At 51.2% G+C, this 26107-nt stretch overlaps 1 protein-coding gene across 1 annotated transcript in view; it reads left to right on the plus strand.

Moving 5' to 3' along the window:
- Positions 1-356: 356 nt before the first annotated feature.
- Positions 357-26107, plus strand: part of WNT4 (Wnt family member 4) — a 35161-nt gene continuing 9410 nt past the window's right edge. The window contains exons 1-2 of the mRNA XM_048519357.1: positions 357-552; positions 24138-24373. Of these exons, the coding sequence (XP_048375314.1) occupies positions 488-552; positions 24138-24373 (301 nt within the window). The 5' untranslated portion in view covers positions 357-487. The remainder of the gene's footprint in view (positions 553-24137; positions 24374-26107) is intronic.

The following is a 26107-nucleotide window of genomic DNA, read 5'->3' on the forward strand; positions in this document are numbered from 1 at the left end:
GAAAGTGGGTTGAAAGTGCATTATTCAGCACCAAGGCAGTTCAACCGGGAAATACGTCTATCAGGGCTTACTCTTGAGTCTCAGTGTCTCAGCCCTGGGCTGCTCTCCGTGGCGCCACTCCAGTCTGCCAAGTCCAAGGAGCGAGGCTTGACTCGCAAGTAAGGGGGTCCGGCGCGCGGGGGAAGGGGGGTCTCCTCGCGAGTCAAGCGGCTCCGGAGCTGGCCAGGCAGGGAAGCGGGGCCGGCGGCGGGCGCTCCGCCTTGGGGGTGTCCCCGTCCCGCCTCCTGGGGCCGCGCCCCGCCCGCCGCTCCATCCCGGGCGCGCCGGCCCGAGCTGACAGTCCGGCTGAGCAGCTGCCGGCGGCGCATCGGCCCGGCTGCTGTGCCCGTCGGAGGCGGCGGCGGCGGCGGCCGGGCTGGGCTGGGCTGGAGCCCCGGGCCGTGCGCTGCGCCGGGCTTGGCGAGCGCCACGGGCCGCGCCGTCCAGGATGGTCCTGCGCTCGCTGCTGCTTCTCATCCTGGCCGGCTTCTCGGCCAACGCCAGCAACTGGCTGTGAGTGGCGGCGCCGCCGGGCAGGGAAAGGGGGGGGGGAGGGAAGGGAGGCCGGGGCCGGGGCCGGGACGAGCCCAGCGGGCTGGAGGACCCTCCGCCGCCCCCACAGCAGCAGGTGCCGCCAGCAGCCCCCCCCCCCCGCCAGGCGGCGTCGGGGCCGCGCTTCCCTTGCCTGGAAAGGGGGGGGGGGTGGCAGCTACGGGATCGCCCCCTCGACCAAGCGCCCCGAGTCGGTGGGAGGGCGAGAAATCGGCCCCATGGAGAAGCCGTCTTGCCCAGCTTACTCCTCGGTAGACCTTCCCTGCGGCCCCGTCGGTCCGCCTCCTCCCCCGATCCCAGCTGCTGCCCCCGGCGACGAAGCGCTGCACAGCCTCCCAGGGACGCTCCCCAGGAGCGGTCTAGCGATGTCATGCGAGGCGCTTCGAAAGGGCGTTCCGGGCTCATCGGGTCGGCTCAGACTGCTGCGCGGATGGCATCCGTCAGGGATTAGGCTTACTCGCGAGCAACTTGCGTTAGGATCGCACGGCTGGTATCGGTTTAGTAATGGGGTTCCCGCCTCAACTGTGTTTAGGATCGGATCTTGTTGCCTCGTAGAGGGAGGTCTTGAAGGCCAAGGGCTTCCCCCCCAAAATCAGTCTGTGGGTCTTGGAAGATGCCGCAAGATTCCTGCTTCTGGGTTCTGGTTCTTTATATGGCATGTCTGGGGCTGAGCCGTGGAAATGAGGACATACTAAATGGCTGGATTGGGGCAGCTGCAAGATTTCCCCCAAAGCTTCTGTTCAAACAGTAGTGTGTGAAGAGCTTGGAAGGTTTGTGGCAGGCAATGTGTTGAACTTAAGAGGAATCGCTAGTGATTTTTTAAAAAAACCTCGGTCTGCCTTGCAAGACTGTTGTGCATTTGTGAAATAACCCTGGGAGTGCCATCCGGAGTTTTTTCAGAAGAACAGCTAAAGAGAAATACAACAAATATTTTTTTAAAAAAACAATCTAAAAGGGTGTCTTTGGCCCTAAGTATTTACACCGAAGCATCAGATTTTTGGGAGACAGGGTCCAATTGCTGCACAAACTGATTTTTAAAAGAAAGGGAAACAAAGGCCTACTGGCACTAATAGGACGATAAAAGTCTTTATTATTTAGAGTTATCAGGGTTTTTTTAAAAAATCTAGCCTCTCTTCTGTGACGCTCAGGGTGGTGTGTTGGGGGTGGGTTTTCGCTCATTTGATCTGTGCAAGAACCCAATAATACAGGTTACGCGAAAGGAAAGCGACCGGTCGCTTTCTTCACCCCTACCCTGAGCTTTCTAGCCGAGCAGGGATTTATTTTGTTGCATAAACTTTGGTTCTGCCGTTTGCATCATTCTTTTCTTTCTCTTTCTAAAGCAACATAAATAAAAACAGTGCACGCCGCCAAATGAACACAGAAAATGCTAGATTTAAAAGGCGCTCTTCTTACCATCACTTCTGCTAAAGAAGGGGTGTTAACCTTCAAGTGACCCTCCCCGCCGCACCACCTCTCCAAAACCTCAAGGCCTCCTAACTTCTCCCAGCACTTCAGATATGGCAGATATTGTGCATTATTAGGATCGCAAGCTCCCCTCTTTGTCCGGGTCTCTTGGCGCTTTGGAGTGTTCCCTTTGGAGCACTTTGCATGAGTGAATGTCGTCTCTTTCTCCAGAACAGTGGCTTCCAACCTTTTCTCCCTCGCATACCCTTTGGCAACCCATTTCTCTAAAATTGTACCCCTATATTATTTATTATTATTATTTTATTAAATTTATATCCTGCCCTATCACCGTAGAGCTCAGGGTGGGTTACAACCTAAAATTATACAATCAATTAGCACCCATTGAGGATTTTTTTTTCACATACCCCCAAACACTCTGGCGCATACCCCTGCGGGTACACGTACCGCAGGCTGGGAACCACTGCTCTAGAAGGACCTTTGTATGGTTCATATTTGCGGAAATTGAGGAAAGATAGAGACAGCCCCGGGGTTTACATGGGCACTCTATCACTGACCATTATACTCGGATTTAGGAAACGCCTGTGATGCACCATCTTGCGTACTTAGCTGCTTGTATCCAACTGTTATCCGTCGTTACAATTTCGCACCGCTGCACAACGCCAGGGAGGCTCAGATTCGCCACTGTTGCTTAGCCCTGCTACTGGGCCATGTGTTAGAAGTAAATTCCACTGAAATCAGGTGCTGACGGGTTGGACGTTGTATGGAGCTTGGACCGTGCCTGTCTCCACACCACCAGATTTCAATTAAGTATCCTCATTTTTTTGTCCAGATGTAGGTTGATTTGCAAGAATGAGCAGGAAATTCTTTTGGAAGGTCATGTGTCAAGGGCTCAGACCCTCAGGGAAGGCCCTTAGGCCAATGCCAGCCTTTATTTTTCTTGCCCCTTTCAAATCAAGTTGGTTAGCTGCACTGAAGTTCAATTCTTTGGTTCAGGGCCAGGGGTGTGTGTGTCTGTTCTAGGGTATACTGACTTCCCGCCTCTTGCATTATCAAGAGCCTTGGGTTACAGATAGCGTCCGAATCCACTACTAATTTTGAACTTTGTTAACTTTTGGGGGGTGACAAACCGTGGAGGGGGGCTGTTAAACCCCTCAGCCTCCTGACCCCCTTCACTTATCTTTCCCCTGGTATTGCTAGAAGATACTCGGCCATAAGATTAGGTGTTGTCGCCATATGCAATAATCGCTCCCCGCCTCAGGTGCCATCCAAATGGTCTCCGCTGACATTTTGCTATCTAGTCAACTCTCAGTCACCCACTTGACTGGGAAGTCCTTTTGCAATGGTCACGTTAAAAGCATGCACAGCTTTTGTTTTGCGGAGTGTTTGGGAGCTATTTGGAGGACGGGCTGTTTTGGTTTGTGTGTGTGTGTGCATGCGCACAATTCTGCACGAGTATGCCCCTCCTCCAGTGTATCACAGAACGGAGAATTTTCAGAAAACTGCCTTTAATGTAAAGGAATGTTTCTAGTCCTCATGTGTTCAACCGATTGAGAAGTGTATGGGCGATGCTTGCTAATGTCTTAGAAAAATATCCTCTAGTGTTCAGCTGCTACTTACCGGCAAAGAAAATAATCATATCAGATATGGAATGGGCTTAATTGGTGCAATTTATGATTATTCTTAAATAACAGCTTCATTGGTGGAAAAAGCTTCACGTTTTCAAATATGGCCTTTCTAAACGTGTGTTCTCAGCTATGCAAGGGGGTGAAGCTGTAGCATTTCAGTGTGAGAGAGAGGTAGATTTATTGTACTAAATAGAAGATGGTTTTGAATTTATACTGTATCTTACCAACTCCTTTCCCTTCCTCTCCCCACAACAGACATCTTGTGAGGTAGGTGGGGGCTGAGAGAGTTCAGAGAGAGCTATGACTGGCCCAAGATCATTCAGCAGGCTTCATGTGGAGGAGTAGGGAAACAAACATGGTTCACCAGTTAAGAGCCTGCTGCTCATGTGGAGGAGTGGGGAAACAAATCCAGTTCACCAGATAAGAGTCTGCTTCAAAGACCCATTGGCTTTACAGGGGTTAGATTGCAGACACCTCAGGCAAAGAAGAGGGTTAATTCTCTCCCTCCCCTTTGCTGCGTTTCTTCTCTACATCACTCATCTCCAAAGCTGTGTTTTCTCTAGGAGGGGGAAAAAATATTTCGCCGTGTATGTTTGTTCGTACTGTAGCTTGGATATACCGCACTTGCGTACCCTGTCCCCTTGATGGGTTCGATCCTGCCTTTGGAGAAAAAGCAAAGAGAAAAAGAAAGACCTGTGGAATACAGACTAGGCACTGGTTTGTGTAACAGTCTTGTGGATTCTTTTTGTAGTCTCAGCGACCCCCTCCCCTGGTCCGTTCTTGCCAAAACCAACTCAACAGTTTCAAAAATAATGCAGAACGCTTTGGATACCGAAAAGGTTGTATAATTGACAAGTGTTGTTGCTGTTGCTTGGCGTGACAGGCCCCACATCAACCAAGGGAGGATTAGGACAGAGAGACAACAAGGCGTTCCTGGTTTCTCTTACCATGTTGGAATGGGTCGTGTTGATAGTGACGGAACCATTACATACATGATCTACTTCTTTTATACCCTACTTCCTCCCTATTGGGGGATTCAAAGTGTCTTGTGACACTCCCCCTTTCCACCCTCACAACAACCCTGGGAGGTAGATTAGGCTTAGAGTGTTTGACTGGCCTGAGGTCATCGGGTGAGCTTCCGTGGCAAAGTGGGAATTAGAATGTGGTTCTCCCAAATTCCTGTCTGACACGCTGACCATGCTGTGCTGGCTCTGCTTGTGGAATCAGACCAAAGGTCCATCTGGCTCAGGATCCTATTTCCCTCAGGCCCCTTCCGCACATGCAGGATAATGCACTTTCAATCCACTTTCACAACGGTTTGCAAGTGGATTTTGCTGTTCCGCACAGTAAAATCCAGCTGCAAAGTGCTTTGAAAGTGGATTATTCTGCATGTGCAGAAGGGGCCACAGTGGTTTTGGCAGGCTCACAAGTGCATCACAAAAGCCAAATCTTCCCTCCCTCCCCCATCCCCAGCATCTAACATTCAGAGGTACACTGCCTCTGAACAGGGAAGTTCCATTTACCTGTCATCATTGTCATGCCTAGCTGCGAATTATATATGGGGCTTAAGCTTGCTGGCCTCCAGGAGAAGCTTGGAGATCTCACGGAATGACAACCGAGTTCCAGGCTACATAGATCAATCAGTTCCCCTGGAGAAAAATGGCCTGTGTTGGAGGGTGGACTCTGTGGCATCATACCTGGCTGAGTTCCTGCCCCTCCCCAAATCCTGCCCTACCAGAGCAGGCATAGTATAGTGCAGGGGTCTGCAACCTGCGGCTCTCCAGATGTTCATGGACTGCAATTCCCATCAGCCTCTGCCAGCATAGCCAATTGGCCATACTGGCAGGGGCTGGTGGGATTTGTAGTCCATGAGCATCTGGAGAGCCGCAGGTTGCAGACCCCTGGTATAGTGGCTAAGAGCAGGGGCACTCTAATCTGGAGGAACCGGGTTTGATTCCCCGCTCTGCCACTTGAGTTGTGGAGGCTCATCTGGTGAACTAGATTAGCTTGTCCACCCCCAACACATGCCAGCTGGGTCACCTTGGGCTAGTCACAGTTCTTCAGAGCTCTCTCAGCCCCACCTACCTCACAGGGTGTTTGTTCTGGGGGTGGGGTGGAGGGAAGGGAAAGGAGTTTGTAAGTCTATGTACAGGAGAGAAAGGGGGATATAAATCCTCTTCCCCCTCCCCTTCTTCTTCTTAAGAACATAAGAACAAGCCAGCTGGATCAGACCCTCTCTGCTACTCGCAGTGGCCCACCAGGTGCCTTTGAGTGCCCTTCTTCTTCTTCTTCTTCTTCTTCTTCTTCTTCTTCTTCTTCTTCTTCTTCTTCTTCTTCTTCTTCTTCTTCTTCTTCTTCTTCTTCTTCTTCCTCTTCTTCCTCTTCTTCTTCCTCTTCCTCCTCTTTTTCTTCTTTTCTTTTTCTTTTTCTTTTTCTTCTTCATCATCATCATCATCATCATCATCATCATCATCATCATCATCATCATCATCATCATCATCAGGCTCCGCCACTCAAATCACCAGGAATTTCCCAAACCTGGAGCAGGCAATGACATGGGCTTTCTAACACAGCTGTCCTGTGATCACCGCCCGCCAGTCCACTCCCTGCACCTTGCCAAATTCAGGATTTTTCTAAAATGAGTGCAAGAAACCCTTCTGGCTGCTTGCAGTCTGTCCTGCAGAGGGGCTGGGGATGTTGGCGGGTGAGAGGGGGCTTGTGTTGCTTACTGACCAGCAGGGTGCTACTCCTGCCGAACCAGAGCTCTTGGCGGGTTCTTTTCATCCAGCTGGACATACTGGGGAGTTGGGGGGGGAGAGGTATTGCAGCTGTGCGAGGGAGGATGTTATCTGCTGGAAAGGGGGGAGAAGGGGGGGCTCTGCTGTAATGAATGCAAATGGCCCTTAAGTGCAGCCGGCCGTGATGCGTATCTGTTTTTGAAAACAAGATAAGGGGAGGTCTGGAGAGCCCGTTTGCTCCCCCCCCTCCCATTGCCAACTGGGTGGGATCCTATTAAACGAGCCGCATTTACATTGCAATTAGATTTACAGTGCCTCACTTGGACTAGCTCCAGCCGTGGGGGTGGGCGAGGGGGGGCACTACATACCAACTGCATTACTGGGGCTGGGAGCGCAGTGGATGTTGCAACTTGTTCTGGGCGCATGCTTGAGGGACGTGTGCCCCAGGCGTCCTTTTGCGGCTCATTGCTGATTCTGACAGGTCTCTTCTAAAGGGGAAGGTGGGGCTTCTCGGGGTGCAAAGAGGGAGCCCGTTGGGGGCGGCAGACAGAGGGGCTGGCATCGGCGCTTTTGTGGGGCGGAAAGGAAAACGAGGTGCTTGGCTCACCCCAGAGACAGCAGCAAATAAAGATTAAAGCCCCTTCTTTTCGGTGTAGTGCAGTTTCATGCTCCGGGGTCTGCAACCTGCGGCTCTCCAGATGTTCATGGACTACAAATCCCATGCTGGCAGGGGGCTGATGGGATTTGTAGTCCATGAACATCTGGAGAGCCGCAGGTTGCAGACCCCTGTCTGGGAATCCTTTGTGCTGGCCTATGCCTAGCTTATAGTCAGTGTATAAAGAGAGAGTCTCCCATCTGTCTCCATTCCCTTGAAACTTCCAGTCTTGCCCTCTGTCAAGTGGCATAACCTCTCATCATTTGCTGCTGATCAGCAAGTGCTCTCTGCATATGTTTAGAGGTACTCATTACCCCCTGAGCACATGTGCTGCTGAAGCATTTAGAAGGTGGCCATTTCTGTCCGATAATGATGCGTAATGCTTAGAATCAGTGTAGTACAGGGGTAGGGAACCTGCGGCTCTCCAGATGTTCAGGAACTACAATTCCCATCAGCCCCTGCCAGCATGGCCAATTGGCCATGCTGACTGGGGCTGATGGGAATTGTAGTTCCTGAACATCTGGAGAGCCGCAGGTTCCCTACCCCTGGTGTAGTACTTTCTGCATTCGGAACACTTGGACATTAACTTGTTGGATCATTTACGCAGTTAGGGTTGGGAACCCTATAAGAAGATCCACGTGCGTAAACCAATATTATCCCTTTATTGTAGGATGTGGGGCAGAACTGAGGTTCAGAGTGCTTTCACAGGCAGCAAATAATGCACTTTCAGTCCACTTTCAATGTACTTTATCTTCGGGTGGACAGTCGTGTTGGTCCAAAACAGCAGAGAGAAGTCTGAGTCCAGTGGTACCTTTAAGAGCAGCAAATTTTTATTTTTGATGTCAGCTTTCATGTGAAGAAGTGTGCGTGCGCACAAAAAGCTTCTACCAAGAATGAAACTTTGCTGGTGTTAAAAGTGCCCCTGGACTCAATACACTTTACTGGATTTTGCTCTTTCGCACAGTAAAATCCTGTTGCTGGGTGACCCTGGGCTAGTCACAGTTCTCTCCAGACTCTCTCAACCCCACCTACCTCACAAGGTGTCTGTTGTGGGGAGAGGAAGGGAAAGGAGCTCGTAAGCCACCTTGAGTCTCCTTACAGGAGAGAAAGGTGGGGAATCAATCCAAACTCTTCTTCTCCTCTATTGCACTGCTCTGGCTTCTTGTTATGAGATGGATGGCTTCAACTGGAGGCCTTAGTAAACAGCTCTTGGCCTCTGAGCTGTGCTTCGTCCTGATACCAAAGGACACATGAACGCATAGGTTTGCCTTTATATTGAGATGGTCCATTTGGCACCCTTCCTTCTGACCTGCACCAGCTCCCCAAAGCCAAGACTATCCCTTCTTCCTCTGCTCTTTGAAAAGCGGAAGGGACAGCATTGGACCTGAGGTCTTCTTCATCAAAAAGCACCTGCCCAACTAGGCGCCGATGTGCTAAAACACTGCAGTATTTTGGACGGAGATCTTTTCTTCCCCATGTTGGAGAGAGAGAGACAAGATTGCCAGAGGGCAGAAAGTGTCATTGGACGACTTTTTCACGAGATAACCGCATGCAAGGCTTCAGTGCTGGAATGTACCTGGCCTTGTGGCTTTTTTTCCCCCACTCTATGCGCTGCGGCGTGATAGGCCCATACGGGTCACATGTCCATCTCCAGCCATGCCTGTGCATTCCGCTTGGCTCGGCTCCCGCTCGTTGTGTGCCCAGGTGTGCGCAGCCTTCCCCGGGCCTGTTGCTTTAGGCTGGCGGCTCGGTGTTCCTCTGCAAGGAGCTTTGGTGGAGCTTGGCTTTCTCAGAAACTGGCCGGATTAGTAATTAAGCTCAGAGAGCGTTTCACAAGACAAGAGGGTGCTTCGTGCGCCCTGCCCCCCCCCCCCTCGCGCAAGCATGCACACACGCTTCTTTCCCTTGAAAGCCTTTTTCGCCCGTTGGAACTCGCACTGTGGGGAAATGCAGCATGGATAGGTTGGCATTTTAGGGGACATATGGAAGGAGGCCTAGCCATTAGTCCTTTTCCTTTGCAAGTGATTATTTTTTTTGACTCTATCCGGCCCTACAGTTGCTTTTCAACCTGCAAGAGGACAAAGATCCAGGTGCCCATAAGAACATAAGAAAGAGCCACCTGGATCAGACCAGAGTCCATCTAGTCCAGCACTCTGCTACTCGCAGTGGCCCACCAGGTGCCTTTGGGAGCTCACAAGCAGGAGGTGAAAGCAATGGCCTTCTGCTGCTGCTGCTCCCGAGCACCTGGTCTGCATATTGATGCCCTTATGATCTAAGGAAGAAGCTGGTTGGGCTGCTGGCCAGCGTGGTGTAGTGGTTTAAGAGCAGATGGATTCTAATCTGGAGAACTGGGTTTGATTCCCCACTCCTCCACCTGTTTGGCAGAGGCTTATCTGGTGAACCAGATGTGTTTCTGCACTCCTGCATTCCTGCTGGGTGACCTTGGGCCAGTCACAGAATGCTCTCAGCCCCACCTACCTCACAAGGTGTCTGTTGTGGGGAGAGGAAGGGAAAAGAGCTTGTAAGCCACCTTGAGACTCCTTACAGAAGAAAAGGGGGGGTATAAATGCAAACTCCTCCTCTTCTTGTTCTTCTCCTTTTCCTCCTCCTCCCCACATCTTGGAAGCAGGGTTGGTCAGACACAGTAGTTCAGGGGTAGGGAACCTGCGGCTCTCCAGATGTTCAGGAACTACAATTCCCATCAGCCCCTACCAGCATGGCCAATTGGCCATGCTGACAGAGGCTGATGGGAATTGTAGTTCCTGAACATCTGGAGAGCTGCAGGTTCCCTATTCCTGCAGTAGTTGCATGGGAGGCCACCAAGGAAGATGGGGTTGCTCTACAGAAGCAGGCAAGGGCAAGCAACCTCAGCTCATCTCGTGCCTAGAAAACCCTATGAAAGGTTATGGCAAGTCGGCGACAAGTCGGCGACACGCATGCATGCATGCATGCTCTGATTGTTTCCAAATGGGGTAAAGGGAGGCCTTCACTCTTCAGCTTAAGCATGACTGAAAGGAAAGGCAGATCTGAGCTCAGGCAGATTGGGCCCCAGGCGAACCGCTGAGTGAAGCAGGGAATGGCCCTCCCTCCTCTCGGCTTTCCTCCAACTCGTCTGACCCTCCAACCCGTCTGACCCTCCAGGTTGCGCAATCTTGCTTGGAGACTGCTTGGTTTGAGGTCTAGGCTCAGAGTGGGTTTGTGGTGTGCCGGCTGTGGGACCCCAGTGTGGCTTTCCAAATTGGGATCTCGGTTTGCGAATGCAAACATGTGTGCTTGATGGCTGGGCTGATTCCCTGCTGGGTAGGAGAAAGGCATTCTGTGCATGTTCAAAAGCGCCCTTGTCTTGTAACTATTGCACACATTTCAGGGCTGAAATGGGGAATTGGAATTGGTTCCCAAACTGAATTTTTGCCAGTGTTTTCTTCCATCTGTTGAATTGTTCTTCTTTGTGCCTTTGAGGATCGATTCCCTGCTCCTCCACATGAAGCCTGCTGGGTGACCTTGGGCCAATCTCTCAGGACTCTCAACCCACACAGAGGCAGGGAATGGCAAAATACCTCCAAACGTCTCTTGCTTTGAAAACCCTACAGGGTCACCATCAGTCAGCTGTGACTTGATGGCACAAACACTCACCTGGATGGCCCAGGCTTATTAGATCTCAGAAGCTCAGCAGGGTCAGCCCTGGTTAGAACTTGGAGAGGAGACCACCAAGGAAGTCCAGGGACACTAGCAGGGGCAACCAATGGCAAATGGCAAACCAGCTGTCAACATCACTCCCCTTGGGTCAGCATGAGTTAGCTGCTACTTGGGGGGGGGGGCATCTATGGAGTTCTCAGGGCAGCAGACCAGGCCCAGCTTTCCACAACACCCTGAGGCAGGCTAGGTCAGGGGTAGGGAACCTGCGGCTTGAGAGCCGCATGCGGCTCTTCTGCCCTTGCACTGTGGCTCCACGAGCCGAGCCACCGGCCCCATCCTTGCCCACCCTGCAGGCATCAGGGCGGGTGCACCAACTGCCCACGGTCAGCTGGGCTGCGCCGCGGGCTTCCCCTCTCGCCCGCCCCGTTGGAGCGGGGTGGGCGCTTTCCCGACAGCTGGCAAGGCCGAGCTGCCGGCTTCATCCTTGCCCGCCCTGCAGGCAGCAGGGTGGGCACATCCATGCGCTTCTCAGAATAAGTGGAGTAAAAGGTAAAAAAACCCCTATATATATAGTGTTATCTTTATTTTAAATGTCAAAAATTATTTGCGGCTCCAAGTGTTTTCTTTTCCCGTGGAAAACGGGTCCAAATGGCTCTTTGAGTGTTAAAGGTTCCCTACCCCGGGGCTAGGTTGAAAGACAGTGATTGACTTGGAATCCTTTAAGAAATTTCAAGACAAAACAAGGATCTGAACCTCTCCATTCCCTAGCTTTAACCATTATGACACACGAGCTTTTGCCTTCATTTCTGTAGGAGTGAAAGATAGAAACTAAAGCTGTGAAACCTCAAAAGAGTAGGAAAACGTCCAAGGAGCGCCAAGGTCACGACGTGGAGGCAGGCAACGGCAAACCACTTCCGAGGCAACGGCAAACCACTTGCCTTGAAAACCTCACAGGGTCGCCAGAAGTCAGCTATGACTTCACAGCAAATAATAACGATGATAGTGCCACATTGCTTGAATTATATGCCATTAAAGGTTTCATCATCATCATCACATTGCTTGAATCTGCAGGCATGCTGCTCCAAGACCTTACAGCACCCTAGGTTCTTTGGAAGTACCCAATGTGTATGAAGGTCGACGCCGGCTGAACATCTGGCAGCTGCGATTTCAAACAACAATAATGTATTATCATTACCGCCCAAGTTACGCTAAAACGCACAATCCACTTTCTCCATTCTCTGCATTTTGATTAAGTCGAATGCCAGGTTTTCCCCCACCAAAACCCCCATTTCTTAAGGATAGATGCACCTTTTTATGCTTGCTGTTGTGATTGAACCCTTTCCCATTCACTGTTAATTTTATAAATTAAGAAGAGTTTGAATTTATATCCCACCTTTCTCTCCTGTAAGGAGACTCAAGGGGGCTTACGAGCTCCTTTCCCCTCCTCTCCCCACAACAGACACCTTGTGAGGTAGGTGGGGCTGAGAGAGTTCAGAGAGAATCTGTGACTAGCCCAAGGTCACCCAGCAGGAATGTTGGTGTGCAGAAACACCAGATAAGCCTTTGCCACTCAGGTGGAGGAGTGGGGAATCAAACCTGGTTTTCCAGATTAGAACCCACCTGCTCTGGCTCTCCAGGCATGGGAGACGCAACAGGGAGCCCTGTGAAGTAGGCTGGGCTGTGCGAGAGAGCGTGGCTCTTGGCCACTCTGGGAGCTCCACGGCCTCTTTCTGATTCACCTCTCCAAGATGCCAGCGAACTTGCTCCAAAGCCAGTTCAGGCTCCTGCTGTGCGAGGGCACGGCAGGACACCGTCCCTGCATGGTGGGGTTAAAGCCGCCGGCTCAGCTTGAATCAGGGTGTGTCGGCCACCCTCTCTGCGCTTATTTACAAGGCTGAGAACATGTGGGAATTCTGTCTGGGGTGGAAACGAGGCTCGACGAGCTCAGCAGCACCTTTGTGCGGGTGCGGGAGCAAGCATGTGCACGCTCAGTGGACTGGGTGTTCGCATGAATGTTTTTCTTTCCCAAATAGCCCGGGGAGTTGGATACCTTGTCTGTACTCGAGGGATGAACAAGAGGGCGTGGAGTGCTTGCTCGGGCCCTTTCAGACAGCCACTCAAGGGCTGATGCGCGAGGGGAAGGAAGGAAGGGTGAGCTGGTTCAGCTCATCGTTCTTGCTCACCTATCTGCTGGCGCAGTCGAGGGTTTAGCACTGTGGACTAAGATCGAGGAGATCCGCGGTTCAATCCCCCACTCTGCCACGGAAACTCGCTGGCTGACCTTGAGCCAGTCACGCACACTCAGCCTAACCTACACCACAGGGTTGTTGTGAGAGTAAAAGGGAAGAAGGGAGGAGGTTGTAAGCTGCTTTGGTACCCATTAGGAAGAAAAGCAGGGTATTAATGTAAAATAATTAATCGAGGGACAAGAAACAGCTTGCTGGACACCCTGATGCCTCCCACTGGTGGCAGCTTTCCTAGCAGCCGTTGTCGATCTCCTGGCATGGCCACTGATCCCCACATTTTGACACTTTGGCACGGGAAGTAGGGAGGAAGAACAGCAGCCGGTGCTGCCATTTTGGGATGGTCGCATGCAGTGCACTTTCACACATGCAGCATAATGCACTTTCAATCCACTTTCACAATTGTTTGCATGTGGATTTTGCTATTCCGCACAGTCAAATCCAGCTGCAAAGTGCATTGAAAGTGGATTGAAAGTGCATTTATTCTGTATGTGCGGAAGTGCCCAAAAAATGGGGTCCCCCCCCCTCTGCTGAAGTAGCATTCGTCAGAACAGAGTGCAAGGAGATATTCCTTGAGGAGAGAAGACCCCCCCCCAAAAAAAAACCCCTCATCTCTAACTTTTCAGGAATCATCCTCCCTGTAGATTCCTCAACTCAGCTTTGACAGCACCAGCTAATTTTAATTTTGTAAGAAAAAACAAGAATGGCTTTAAGGGATCCTCTCCTCTGCCAGCAAAAGCTTTGAGGCTTAGCTGGAACAGGCAGAGCTGCCTTTTTGGGGCTGGCAGGATCTGCGCCGGCCTGGCTGACAGCACCTCCAGGCAGAAGATCTGTCCGGGCGATCAGAGGTTACCGGGAGGACAACAATGTCGCCGGCTGGCAACTATTCCAGCGAGGGGCCCAGATCCACAGCCCGAACTTCAGAGGTGGCGAAGCACGGGGGCAAAACCTGGGCAGGTTCAGCCATTGGGGGAGATGTCGTTTTCTTTCATTTCGCATTTAGCCACTTTGCACATTTTAGAAACTCATCATCATCATTTAGCCTTTATTTGGCACAAACAGTATAAAATCACATCTAAATCGCATCAAAATACAAACTTGCAACATATAACAAATTAAGTTGATTCATACATACTGTTGCTTGTGGGATATTTCCAGCAGAAAGTTCGCAGCCATTTCACAGAATGTAGCATCAGAATTATTTAATAAGAACAATAGTCTACATTTTAGAAACTGCTTTAAAAGGGACTCCCAAGACAATCATAAATGTTGCACCTTTGAATATTCACAATGCTTCCGGCCTGTTCTCTTGTTAGTTGCATTGTCTGAGGCTTTCACAACTGGAATCAACTGGCTGTTGTGGGTTTCCCCAGTCGCATGGCCATGCTCTAGTAGTTTTAGCTCCTAGCGCTGTGCCAGCATCTATCTTGCTATTTCATTTACACCATGCCTTTCTCCCCGACGGGGACTCAAAGGAGCTTACATCTTTCTCGGCTCTTCCATTTTATCCTCACAAGAACCCTGCAAGGTAGGTCAGGCTGAGCGAGTGCGACGGACCCAAGGTCTTCGAGTGAGCTTCTGCAGCACAAGTGGAGATTCGAAATCAGGTCTCTTAGCTATTAGTCTGACACTTGGAATGCTGAACGCACCGGCTCTCAATCTTTGCAACCCTCCCGTAAGGCAGGCTGATGTTGCTACCCCCTTATTGCTGGCGAGGAAGAACTGCGTGTGTAACTTGTAGGCGGCCACCAAAAGGGAGGCGACTCTTTGCAACGGTTCTGTACCAGTTCGGTGTTCTTATCCCTGTATTGCAAATGAGGATTTGGCTTTTGTAGAGCGCCTCATATGAGTCTTCTTGGTCATCCTTATTGAAACTCTGAACAGGGAAGCCACTGTTGTGATCTGCCCCCCTTCACATAGGAGGGGTCAAACAAGAGGAGGAGCTTGGAGACCCACACACAAATCTTCCAAGCACTCTTGAGAGCCAGCGTGGTGTAGTGGTTAAGAGCAGGTGGATTCTAATCTGGAGAACCGGGCTTGATTCCCCACTCCACCTGAGTGGCAGAGGCTTATCTGGTGAACCAGATGTGTTTCCGCACTCCTACATTCCTGCTGTGACCATGGGCCGGTCACAGTTCTTGAGAACTCTCTCAGCCCCACCTACTTCACAAGGTGTTTGTTGTGGGGAGCGGAAGGGAAAGGAGCTTGTAAGCCACCTTGAATCTCCTTACAGGAGAGAAAGGTGGGGTATAAATCCAAACTCTTCATCTTCTTTAAATAGTGGTGGGAAGTTGGGGGTCATCTAGGTACGGGACACAACTGCAGAGGGGGAGAGGGGGAGATTTTTAGTCTCCTCTCCTCAGCCTCAGCAGCTCCAGCGAGCAGTTTCTCTGCCCCCACTGGAGGCAAACGTGTCCTAGTTCCTGCTCTGGGTCTGAAATAAAGGGGGCAGGAAAAGGCTAATTTCCTTCCCCTCTTCCAGCAGCAATCCAGAGAGGGGACCCATTTGGCTGCCATTTCCCACAGAAAGATGCCCAAACGGGAACCATTCGTCTCCCATTGCCCGCTTTAGCGAGGTCTTGAGAGACAGCACAGCTTGTCCGAGGTCACTGCATCCACCGCAGAGGCCGGACACGATACAATTCCTAAATTGGCCTCTCGTTCCTTTTATCCTTCGTTACCCTTGTTTGTCCTCCTGCTCTCTGTGTTCTCCCCGGCGCAACCTATCCAAATTTAGATCGGCTCTTGCTGCGAGCACCAGGGAAGATGGCGCGTACACGTGGCGCGATAGGAACAAGAATAATCATTGTTGGTTGCCGACGTTCTCTTTGGTCTTCAGAGAGCAAGCAGGCACAGCTAACGGTGTACATGCTACTACTGTGGAGATCTAGGTTCGAGTTCTGTTTTGGCCATGAAGCTCACCTGGGGGTGAGCAGACACGGGGCAATCACTCTTTCAACCTTACCGCACAGAGCAGGAAGAAAATAGAATGGCTCCTAAGCGTTTTAGTGGAAGAGCGGGATAAACATGTGTAATGGAGAGAATTGGGACCTGCTGTGGATCAGCGCCCCTTTTGATAAAGACAGGCAGACATCGTCGACGGGTGGCCATTTTTTTCCAGTTTTTTTCAGAAGGACCTGTGTGGAGACCTGCCTCTCTTTGCATACATGCTGACAAAAGCAGCCAGTCAACAGGGTGAGATAATGGCTTGGATATGGAGAAGACTTGGACAGATGGCTTGTTTCCCTCCTAGTGCTAGACTTGTGTTTCCTGACCCCATCTCTTTTGGGCTGCTGCCCATGGTCCTGGCCTTCATGCCAGCGAAGTCTTACTTTTGACCCGGTGAACGTTTGACTCTAATCTGGAGAACCGGGGTTGACTCCCCGCTCTGCCACTTGAGGTATGGAGGCTTATCTGGTGAACCAGATTAGCTTGTGCACTCTCAACACATGCCTGCTGGGTGACCTTGGGCTAGTCACAGTTCTTCGGAGCTCTCAGCCCCACCACCTCGCAGGGTATTTGTTGTTGGAGGGGGAGGGAAAGGAGATTGTTAGCCCCTTTGAGTCTCCTTACAAGATAGAAAGGGGGGTATAAATCCAAACTACTACTACTCCTGCCACCAGTGCCGGCGCCGCCATGTGACCAGGAATTTGCACAATTTCACTGGGTCCCAGGTCCCTTGACATTTGGAGGTTGGCTCTGCCGCCAGGGACAGCTGTGTTGAGGCTGTGTCTGCCTGTCCCAGATTTGCAAAGGTGCTGGCTGGATCAGGATACACGTATGCAAAACAACCATCTCTCCCCCCGGCCCCAATTGGGATCATGGATTTTGTTTGTAGGGACAGATGAGACACTGTCCGCAGGGGAGATGCTTGGCATGTCTGTCCTAGCAATGAATAACCCAGGCAGGTCAGAGGGCACCCTTTACAATTGGAGCGACTGAGCGTGTTCTTGGGAGGATTTGCTGGGAGTCGATCTACCAAGGGGTGTGACCGGGACCCCCGCTGAGTTAAGCATGAAGCATTGTGCAGCTAAGGTATAAAAGGATACAGGCGCCAGGCTCACATGCTGCTGCGAGGCTCTGTGTCAGTGGCGGCGAACCCTTGGCACTCCAGATGTTATAGACTACAATTCCCATCAGCCCCAATTGGCCACGCTAGCAGGGGCTGATGGGAATTGTAGTCCATAACATCTGGAGTGTCAAAGGTTCGCCACAACGGCTCTACGTAATCATGCGCAGAGGGGTGGCAGAAGAACTGTGCTGAGGGAAGAGGGATCGACCCAGAAGGTTAAGGACAAAAAAGGATCTGGCAGAGATCTTGTTTGCTAGGGAAGAGGGGATCTATCTTTCCCAGACAAGAGCACACGTCAATTAATAATAAGAAGAGAAGAAGAGTTTGGATCTATACCCCACCTTTTTCTTCTGAAAGGAGTCTCAAGGTGGCTTACAAGCTCCTTTCCTCTCCCCACAATAGACACCTTGTGAGGCAGTTGGAGCTGAGAGAGTTCTGAGAGAACCGTGACTAGCCCACGGCCACCCAGCAGGAATGTAGGAGTGCGGAAACACATCTGGTTCACCAGATAAGCCTCCGCCACTCAGGTGGAAGAGTGGGGAATCAAACCAGGTTCTCCAGATTAGAATCCACCTGCTCTTAGCCACTACACCACGCTAAGGCAGGCGTGCGAGTGTCTGGCTGAAACAGGACTGGGCGCCTTCTCCCTCAGCCTCTGAGCCCGTGAAGCCAAAGCATTTTTTCCTTTGTAAAGGAAGGGAGGAGAAACCTGTCAAGCTGTCAGAAAAGGAAGGCTTACGGTACATGTCCCTACTAGCATGCTTTGCAAATTGCCTCGAAATGAATTCAGCCTGGAGGGAGCTAATAAACGTCGCTCTCAAAACACGAGTTTCCTTAAAATCCATATATGCGGGGAGGGGGGATAATTTTTGTTTTAGTGCCGTGCCGAAGGTTCAGAGGTGGTTCGCCGTTGCCGGGCTCTGCATCGTGACCCTGGGATTCCTTGGTGGTCTCCCATCCAAATACTGGCCGAGGTCAACCTGCTTCGATTCCAAGGTCTGACAAGGTCATGCTAGCCTAGGCTGACCCAGTTGGGCTGTCCCCTTGTCTGGCTAGTCACTTCCTTGCAGGGTTGGAAACAGCCCTCCAGGAGATTTGAAATCACAGGGTGTCATCAATGTGCAGCGAGACTAGCTGACTTTGCTCTTTCTCTCCCTCCCTCCCTCTCTCTCACAAACAAACATGCAATGAGACGCTGGGGGGAGTTATTGAAGTTTGGGACACCTACTATGCTCCTTCCATCCAGATTTGACGGCTGGACTATTCCCAATCAATACTTCGTAGTTCTGGCCTCCAACCACTGCTCTCAGTTGAAACCCTGAACTTTGGTACGTTGTTCCACGTGGAGAATAGTGGAATCTGCGGGCTCCCATTATCTGTGGCGAGATGTCTATAAGGCATGGGAGGATAAACTTGTGACAGGATATCTCCCGCTGCCGTAACGAGCTTGCTGGGTGACCTTGGGCTAGTTACACGCTCAACCTAACCTACCTCACAGGGGTGCTGTGAGAATAAAATGGACATGAGCAGAATGTATAAGCTGCTGTGGGTGTCTTTTGGGAAGAAAAGCGGCTGTATCAACAAAGTCAACAGGTTTACAGAAGGAGATTAGCTATGGTAGCTCAACGGAGCCTGGACAGAGAGTGTAAATATCTGGCCCCTTCCGCACATGCAGAATAATGCACTTTCAATCCACTTTCACAATTGTTTGCAAGTGGATTTGGCCATTCTGCACCGCTGCAAAGTGCATTGGAAGTGGATTGAAAGTACATTATTCTGCATGTGTGGAAGGGACCTCTCTGATGATCAGGAGGCATAGACTAACACCATGGTGGCGAACCTTTGGCACTCCAGATGTTATGGACTACAATTCCCATCAGCCCCTGCCAGCATGACCAATTGGCCATGCTGCAAGGGGCTGATGGGATTTGTAGTCCATAACATCTGGAGTGCCAAAGGTTTGCCACCACTGGCTAACAACTGTGGTGTTCATGCCCTGCTTTTGGGTGCATCCGGTTGGCTGCCGGAGAATGGCATGTATCCCACCCATCCCATGCGACATTTTCCTCTGGCTGAAGGGCCTCTTCCACTCCGTTAGGCGGAAGGAAGGCTTCGAACTTTGCAAAGGAGAGCGGTACAATAAATGCAGGCAAACAGGCCTCGGTCTGATGCAGCCAGGCAGATCTTCCATTCGTGGTGGCGAGTTCTGGTCATGCAAGGAGAAGCTTTGGGAACTGGGGCTGATGGGAGAAGGGTGGCATTAACCAGTCAGAACAAAGTGTGTTCTGCAAACTCACGAGCGTGCCATTCTGCTCAAGGAATTCAGCCGTCCGAGAATCTCAGCTTCCAGTTCAAACCAAGGAAGGTTCTCGTTCTTACAGCTACCCAAGTCGACTTGTCTAAGGTGTCATTCCAGGCCCGGGTCTGGCTTGTAACAGTAAAGGATTTCTGTGTTCTCTCTGCCGCCCGCCAGCTAGGAAAGCAGATGAAACTATGACAAGGAGTCTACGCCGGCTCCTTTTGCCTGATTTATCCAGGATAAGGGGATTTTGGCGCATAATTAAACAGAAGAAATGTGCGGTGTTTTATGGCACTTGAGAGACTCCACAGCTCTGCAAAGGGGGTTGCTAAGATGGACATGTGGAGTCTCTTGAAACTGTTCAGAGAGTTTTTGCAGAGTAGGGTGTTTTCAGGAGGGCCCTCCCTCCCTGGAGCTGTCATGAGCTGCAAAGAGGGACATCTGGCAACCTTATTTGTACAGCCAGCAGCTCCAAACGCATTACAGCGATGCTCTGTCATTGAAATAACACATTAATCTTCATTTTTATCATCTCCAACAGCAATAAGCATTTGTTTTGGGAAGCCGTTATCTGAAGCATCTGTTTGGAAATGTTTGAAAGGGGCCTGTTGCTCTCGGGTTCATCCTCTGCTTTTGAATTTTCGGACTCTTCATCGCCTGGAAAAATCTGGGAAATGTCTTGAGGCTCTGAACAATCGGTCTCTTCGCTTGCCAGATGGAGCTCTCTCCTACTCCAAGGAGATGAGAATCGTCCCCTGGGGACCACTCATCTTGGCCACTAATTCTTCATGACTCTTCATGACCACTAATTCTTTCATCACCATTGCCTTCAGAATGGTATAACAGAGGCAGCAAGAGAGCCAGGGTGGTTGCAGTGGTTAGAGTGCCGGGCTACGTCTGTGGACAGCCAGGTTCAAACCTCCATGAGATTCACTGGGTGAGTTTTGGCCAGTTGCTATCTTGCAGCCGAAGGCCACCTTGCTGGGTTGTTGTGTGACATGGGGAAAGGGGTCACATGTGCTGACTTGAGCTCTTTGGAGAATGGGTGCGATAAAGGTTATCAGAGCTGCAAGTAGGCTGAGTGAGGGACGAAGACAGGAGCCAAATTTAGCCAGCCCAAACTGAAACTGATTAGCAACGCTGCTTGCATCAAGTGGAGCAACTTTTGTCTGAAAAGCAAATCTGACCTCCCCAAAATTCTCCATCTTGGGGCAGCGCCCGTGCTTATGTCTGCATGTTCAATACTTGATATCTCCGTTTAAAAGAACAGCAGGGAATTGGATGGAGAAAGATCCTTGCCTGAGATCTTGGACAGCTGTGGGGACACATTCGACTAGATTGTATGCCTTGGTATAAGGCAGTTTGGGAAGAGGGTCTGTAACGCATATTTTGCATCGAAGAAGCCTAAGCAGAGTGTTGGGTATGCCACCGGCATACACCTGAGCGTCATAGTCCACACATTTGTAGGGCACAGTTGCTGCTCATTTGCACGCAGGTTGGGTGGGCGGACTTGGGGAGGACTGCCATTCATTAGCAGAGGACACTCTTTGCACACACAAAATGTCAGCAAAAAGAATCTGGCTAGCACAGGGGTCTGCAACCTGCGGCTCTGGAGCCGCATGAGGCTCTTTCGGCCTTATACTGTGGCTCCACGTGGCCTGGAGGTCAGAGGGTAGCGTGGGTGTGTCTCTCCAGCCCTCCAGAGCAGCACTGGAAGGAAAGATGAGTGGAGGGGCCGAACTGGAGGCAGCTCTGTGCGGAGCCGCCTCTCCGGCTCAGTAGATCTTCGGGGCCATGGAAAACGGGTCCAAATGGCTCTTTGGGTGGTAAAGGTTGCCAACCCCTGAGCTAGCAAAAAGTCCTTCACCAGCTCAGGGAATTATTGGTACTCAGAACTGTGTATTCCTGCATGGCAGGGGGATTGGACTTGATGGTCCTTGCAGTCTCTTCCAACTCTATGATTCTATTCTACCTAGAGAGGGCTCTGTAGATGGACCCATGGTCTGATTCAATAAAGGCTGCTTCATGTGTTCACAAGAAATTGGCATGCACCAGCCAGCCCTTCAGAGCCACGATTTCAAAACTGAACCTTGCAAATGTCGGAAAGATGAGATGTCGTATTTTGGGCATGTGCTCAACATCCCAAAGGGGAGGCGCTTTCAGCCACTGGCAGAAAAATCATAGAATCACAGAGCTGGAAGAGACCCCAAGGACCATCAAGTCCAACCCCCTGCCATGCAGGAACACACAATCAAAGCACTATGTCTGTATCCTGACTGGGGCTGTGCATTTGAGTTCAGAGTATGTTGGCCTTAATGGCAAATACTTGCATTTTTCAATGTCTCAGATTCTGGAATCCAAGGAAACCACTAGAGGAGGGCAATGCTTCTATTAAGGCAGTGTGGTGTAGTGGTTAAAAGTGCCAAATTGTGATCTGGGAGACCTAGATTCAAATCCCTGCTCTGTCATGGAAGCTTGCTGGGGCTCGTCACATATGGTCAGCTTAACCTACCTCGCAGGGCCATTGTGAGGATAAAATGGAGAGGAGAATACCTGCAAGCCACTTTGGGTCCCCATCGAGGAGACAGGCAAGGGATAAAAGAAGTAAATAAAAGCCTGTTGATAAAAAGTGAGGCAGGCAGGTGAGGGACTTGCAGAGCGAGGGCATCTTTTGGAGCCAAGCCTTACTCCTGCTGTTCTTGACGGCAAAGTCATTGCCGAATAACTCCATGAGCAGATACTTGCAATGGCTTCTGGCCTCTACAAGCCAAGGAGGTCTTTGCTCGGTTGTTTTGCTTGCACAGGCCTGGGAGACGGGGCCAAGATAGCAGTTTGGGGCCTCTGGGACCCCCAGAGGATGTGCTGACCTCCGTCGGGGTTTGTCTGCAAAAGGCTTCTGTCTCGAAGCCCTGCAGTCGTTCCAAGTGGTCGAAAGGCCTGGCTCCGTTCAGCGAGAGGAGCCAGGCACGCTAACCGTGGTCTTGGAGGGGGGAAGTGGTTTGGAGGGAGCCCCGGGCCGATCCGAACATACCCGTGCTCGGGGAGCCTTGTGGCAGCCGGAGTTGGCAGCCGGTGTCCTCCTTCTGCTGACTTTGGCTGGTTCCAAACCACTTTGGCTTCTCCTAATAGCCCTTGGACACACTGGGCTGTGTCAGGTCTCTAGGTCTCTCCGTTCTGGGGAGACAAAGAGGGGCTGTTGAGAGCAACAGAGCCCCGGGCAGAGCTCAGGGAGGGGTGCGCCCCAACCGGCATGCATTGGCACTGTTATGCAGTGCCACTCAGGCGGGGTTTAGTGGGGTAAGAATCTCGGGTGTGTGACTGTGACATCCCTGGGCTTATTTTGCATAATTTATTCTGTCGAGAAAGGGCTTTGTAGAAGACTGAGGCTGCCTGGCCTAAATACTTCAGTATCATTTCGTGTTGAGCCAGTAGCCAGGGCCTGAATCATGCCCACCGAAGGTTCTAGTATCTTCTAAATAGATCCCTCCCCCCAAAAGGAAACACTGTGTAACCAAAAAGCTGGACAGAGGATCCTGTTAAATGCCAATAGGCCAAAGCCTGAGGAGCTTGTTGCAGTAGTATCAGCGGTTAGAAGCGGTGGACTCTGATCTGGAGAACCCAGGTTTGTTTCCCTACTCCTCCACATGAAGCCTGCTGGGTGAGCTCGGGCCAGTCACATTTCTTTGGCATTCTCTCATCCTCACCTACCTCACAAGGGGTCTGTTGTGGGGAGAGGAAGGGAAGGAGTTTGTAAGCCGCTTTGAAACTCTTTACAGGAGAGAAAGGTGGGGTATAAATTCCAACTTTTCTTCTTCTTAATTTATAAAATTAACAGTGAATGGGAAAGGGTTAAATCATGACAGGAAACAAAGAAGGTGCATCTATTCTTGAGTTAAGAAATGGTTTTTTTGGTGGGGGAAAACCTGGCATTCCACTTAATCAAAATGCAGAGAATTGAGAAAGCAGACTTCCCATCTTAGGGTACAAATCCAAAGTCTCCTTCAAACTCTTCTTAGTGGTGATGGCCAGAATGTAAGAAATCTGGTGGAGATTAAAGGTTCATCGAGCCCAGCATTCTTTTCTTGATGCTGTTCTGGAGAGATGAGGCAAGGGAGACTGCAAAGAGAGCCAGTGTGGGGAAGCATTTAGGGTTCCGACTAGGACTTGGGAGCCGTGGGTCCCAATCCACACTGTGTCATGGAAGCTTGTTGGGTGACTTTGGGCCAGTCACACTACCTCGATCTAACCTACCTCACAGGGTTGTTGTGAGGATGGGGAGGAAGGTGGGATATAAATAAGTGAGTCTGGGTATGAAGGCCAAGTTCTCCTGTGCCGTTTCCCCTAGCATTATACCATGTGGTTTTAAAATGATTGTCTACTGTTAGTCCCCTTGGGGGTTCTTTGACCCAAACACAGCTTGAGAGCCAGCATGGTGTAGTGGTTAAGAGCAGGTGCACTCTAATCTGGAGAACCGGGTTTGATTCCTCGCTCTGCCACTTGAGCTGTGGAGGCTTATCTGGTGAACTAGATTAGCTTGTGCACTCCAACACATGCCAGCTGGGTGACCTTGGGCTAGTCACAGTTCTTTGGAGCTCTCTCAGCCCCATCCACCTCAGAGGGTTTTTGTTGTGGGGGGGTGGGGGTGGGTGGGAAAGGCAACTGTAAGGCCTTACAGGATAGAAAGGGGGGATATAAATCCAAAACTCTCCTTCAAACTGCCAATGAAGTGAAGACTTGGTCATCCTTGTAACTGGTACAAGGCTTGGGCATGAGAATTTGGGAACTGGTGGCCAGATTCTCATCCCCTCCTCCCACCCCCCCTCAGTGGTTTTTATTTTGCATTGCCTTAACAGGTATTTAGCAAAGCTGTCTTCAGTGGGGAGCATCTCGGAGGAGGAGACGTGCGAGAAGCTGAAAGGTCTGATCCAGCGCCAAGTGCAGATGTGCAAGAGGAACTTAGAGGTCATGGATTCGGTGCGGCGGGGGGCCCAGCTGGCCATCGAGGAGTGCCAGTTCCAGTTCCGGAACCGCCGCTGGAACTGCTCGACACTAGACAGCCTGCCCGTGTTTGGCAAGGTGGTCACGCAAGGTAAAATCGCTGCTTCTATTGCAGAAGTGAGGGGTGCTTTCAGAGGCGTACTGGGGGGAAATGACACTCAGGGCAACATCTGCTCCAGGCACCCCATGCACCCCCCCACTTACTTTTGCAAGTCGTAGGCCAGTTCCCACCTCCCCGGGGAGGCCGGGGAAGGCAAGAGCTGGCCCGCTGCCACTACCCCCCAGCTATCAGGGAGGCCGGGGGGGGGGGGGCCTTGGCAGCAGCAGGCTGCGGCAAACTCACACCCCAGCATGGGGCGGAGCCGCCGGTTGCCAGCCAAATTGCCATGCCGCGGGAGAGACCAGGCACGGGGACCCAGTCAGAGCCCGGCAAAACCCCCCCTCCGACGTGACGACATGGTGTGCGCCCAGGGACATGGGTCACCCCATGTCCCCATTAGCAGTGCGCCACTGGGTGCTTTTCTATTGGAATATTGGGGGGCAATGAGTGGTTGTGACTGCGCTGGCAGAGATATGTTGCTTAGTGAACTCTTCAGCCTTTGGCATCTTCCCTGGAGGTCTGTGCGGGGAAGCGCTTGTGTGAAACAGGAATGGTTGTGGGGAGCAGGGAAGGCTTGGCTGGCAAGCAGCCGCTCAACCTTGGGCAAGTCACAGTTCTCTCAGAAGTCTCTCAACCCCACCTACTTCACAAGGTGTCTGTTGTGGGGAGAGCAAGGGAAAGGAGCTTGTAAGCCACCTTAAGTCTCCTTACAGATAAAACAAGTGGGGTATAAATCCAAACTACTGCTGCTGCTGCTGCTGCTGCTGCTGCTGCTGCTCTTCTTCTTCTTCTTCTTCTTCTTCTTCTTCTTCTTCTTCTTCTTCTTCTTCTTCTTCTTCTTCTTCTTCTTCTTCAAACTTAACAAGCCTCGACGGGCATAAAAGAAATAAACACATCGCCAAATACAGTGACCTTTGGTCAAATGGCAAACAATAAAATCTGCAATAGTTCCACAGAGTAAAAGATGCCCAAAAAACCATAAAACAGCAGGCGAACCAACGAACCCAGAATGCGAACTTGGCTTATTTTTGCTGCCTCCTTCGAGGCGCTCTGTTCCTCCTCCGCAGTCCATAACCCTTGCTTGCTCTCTGTGGGATGTTCACTGTCTTGCTCCCCGTCAGATGCTGAATCTCGCAGGCCTCTGGCCTTTTCTCCGCTCTGCTCTCCCGCCCCGAATTGCTGCTCGTCTTCTGCTTCTTATTTGACTTTCCTCTGCTTGTCTTCAGGGGGGTGAAGATTTGTGCTTATGAAGGTTTAGGGCTGGAAATACCAGAAATACCAGGAATTGAAGTCGCCTCTCTTTTCGGCGGCCACAGAGCAAAAGCAGCTAACGTTAGGCTGCTGTTCACCATGATTCACTCGGAGGCCGTTCAGTTGCCTCCCCGGCTGGGGCATCCTCGACAAATGGGTCCCTGGTGCCCCGCGCTGTTCTGTTGACCTGTTCTGAGTTTCCTCTCCCCTCGGTCTGTAGGGTTGCCAACTTTGGTTTGGGAAATTCCTGGAGATTTGAAGATGGAACCTTGAGAGGGCACAGTTTGGGGAGGGGAGGTTCCTCAGTGGGGTATAAAGCGATGGAGTCCATCCTGCAACGCTGCCACTTTCTCCAGTTGTCTGGAGATCTGGCAGGATTCCAAGAGATCGGTGGTCCTTTGTTCAGGAGACCCAACTGGCTGCTGAACTGGGACAGAGGCTCTTGGCGCAATGAGAGGGTCAAAGTACCGTGGT

The sequence above is a fragment of the Sphaerodactylus townsendi genome, linkage group LG16 (genome assembly GCF_021028975.2).
Source record: "Sphaerodactylus townsendi isolate TG3544 linkage group LG16, MPM_Stown_v2.3, whole genome shotgun sequence".
NCBI classification, from domain to species: Eukaryota; Metazoa; Chordata; class Lepidosauria; order Squamata; family Sphaerodactylidae; genus Sphaerodactylus; species Sphaerodactylus townsendi.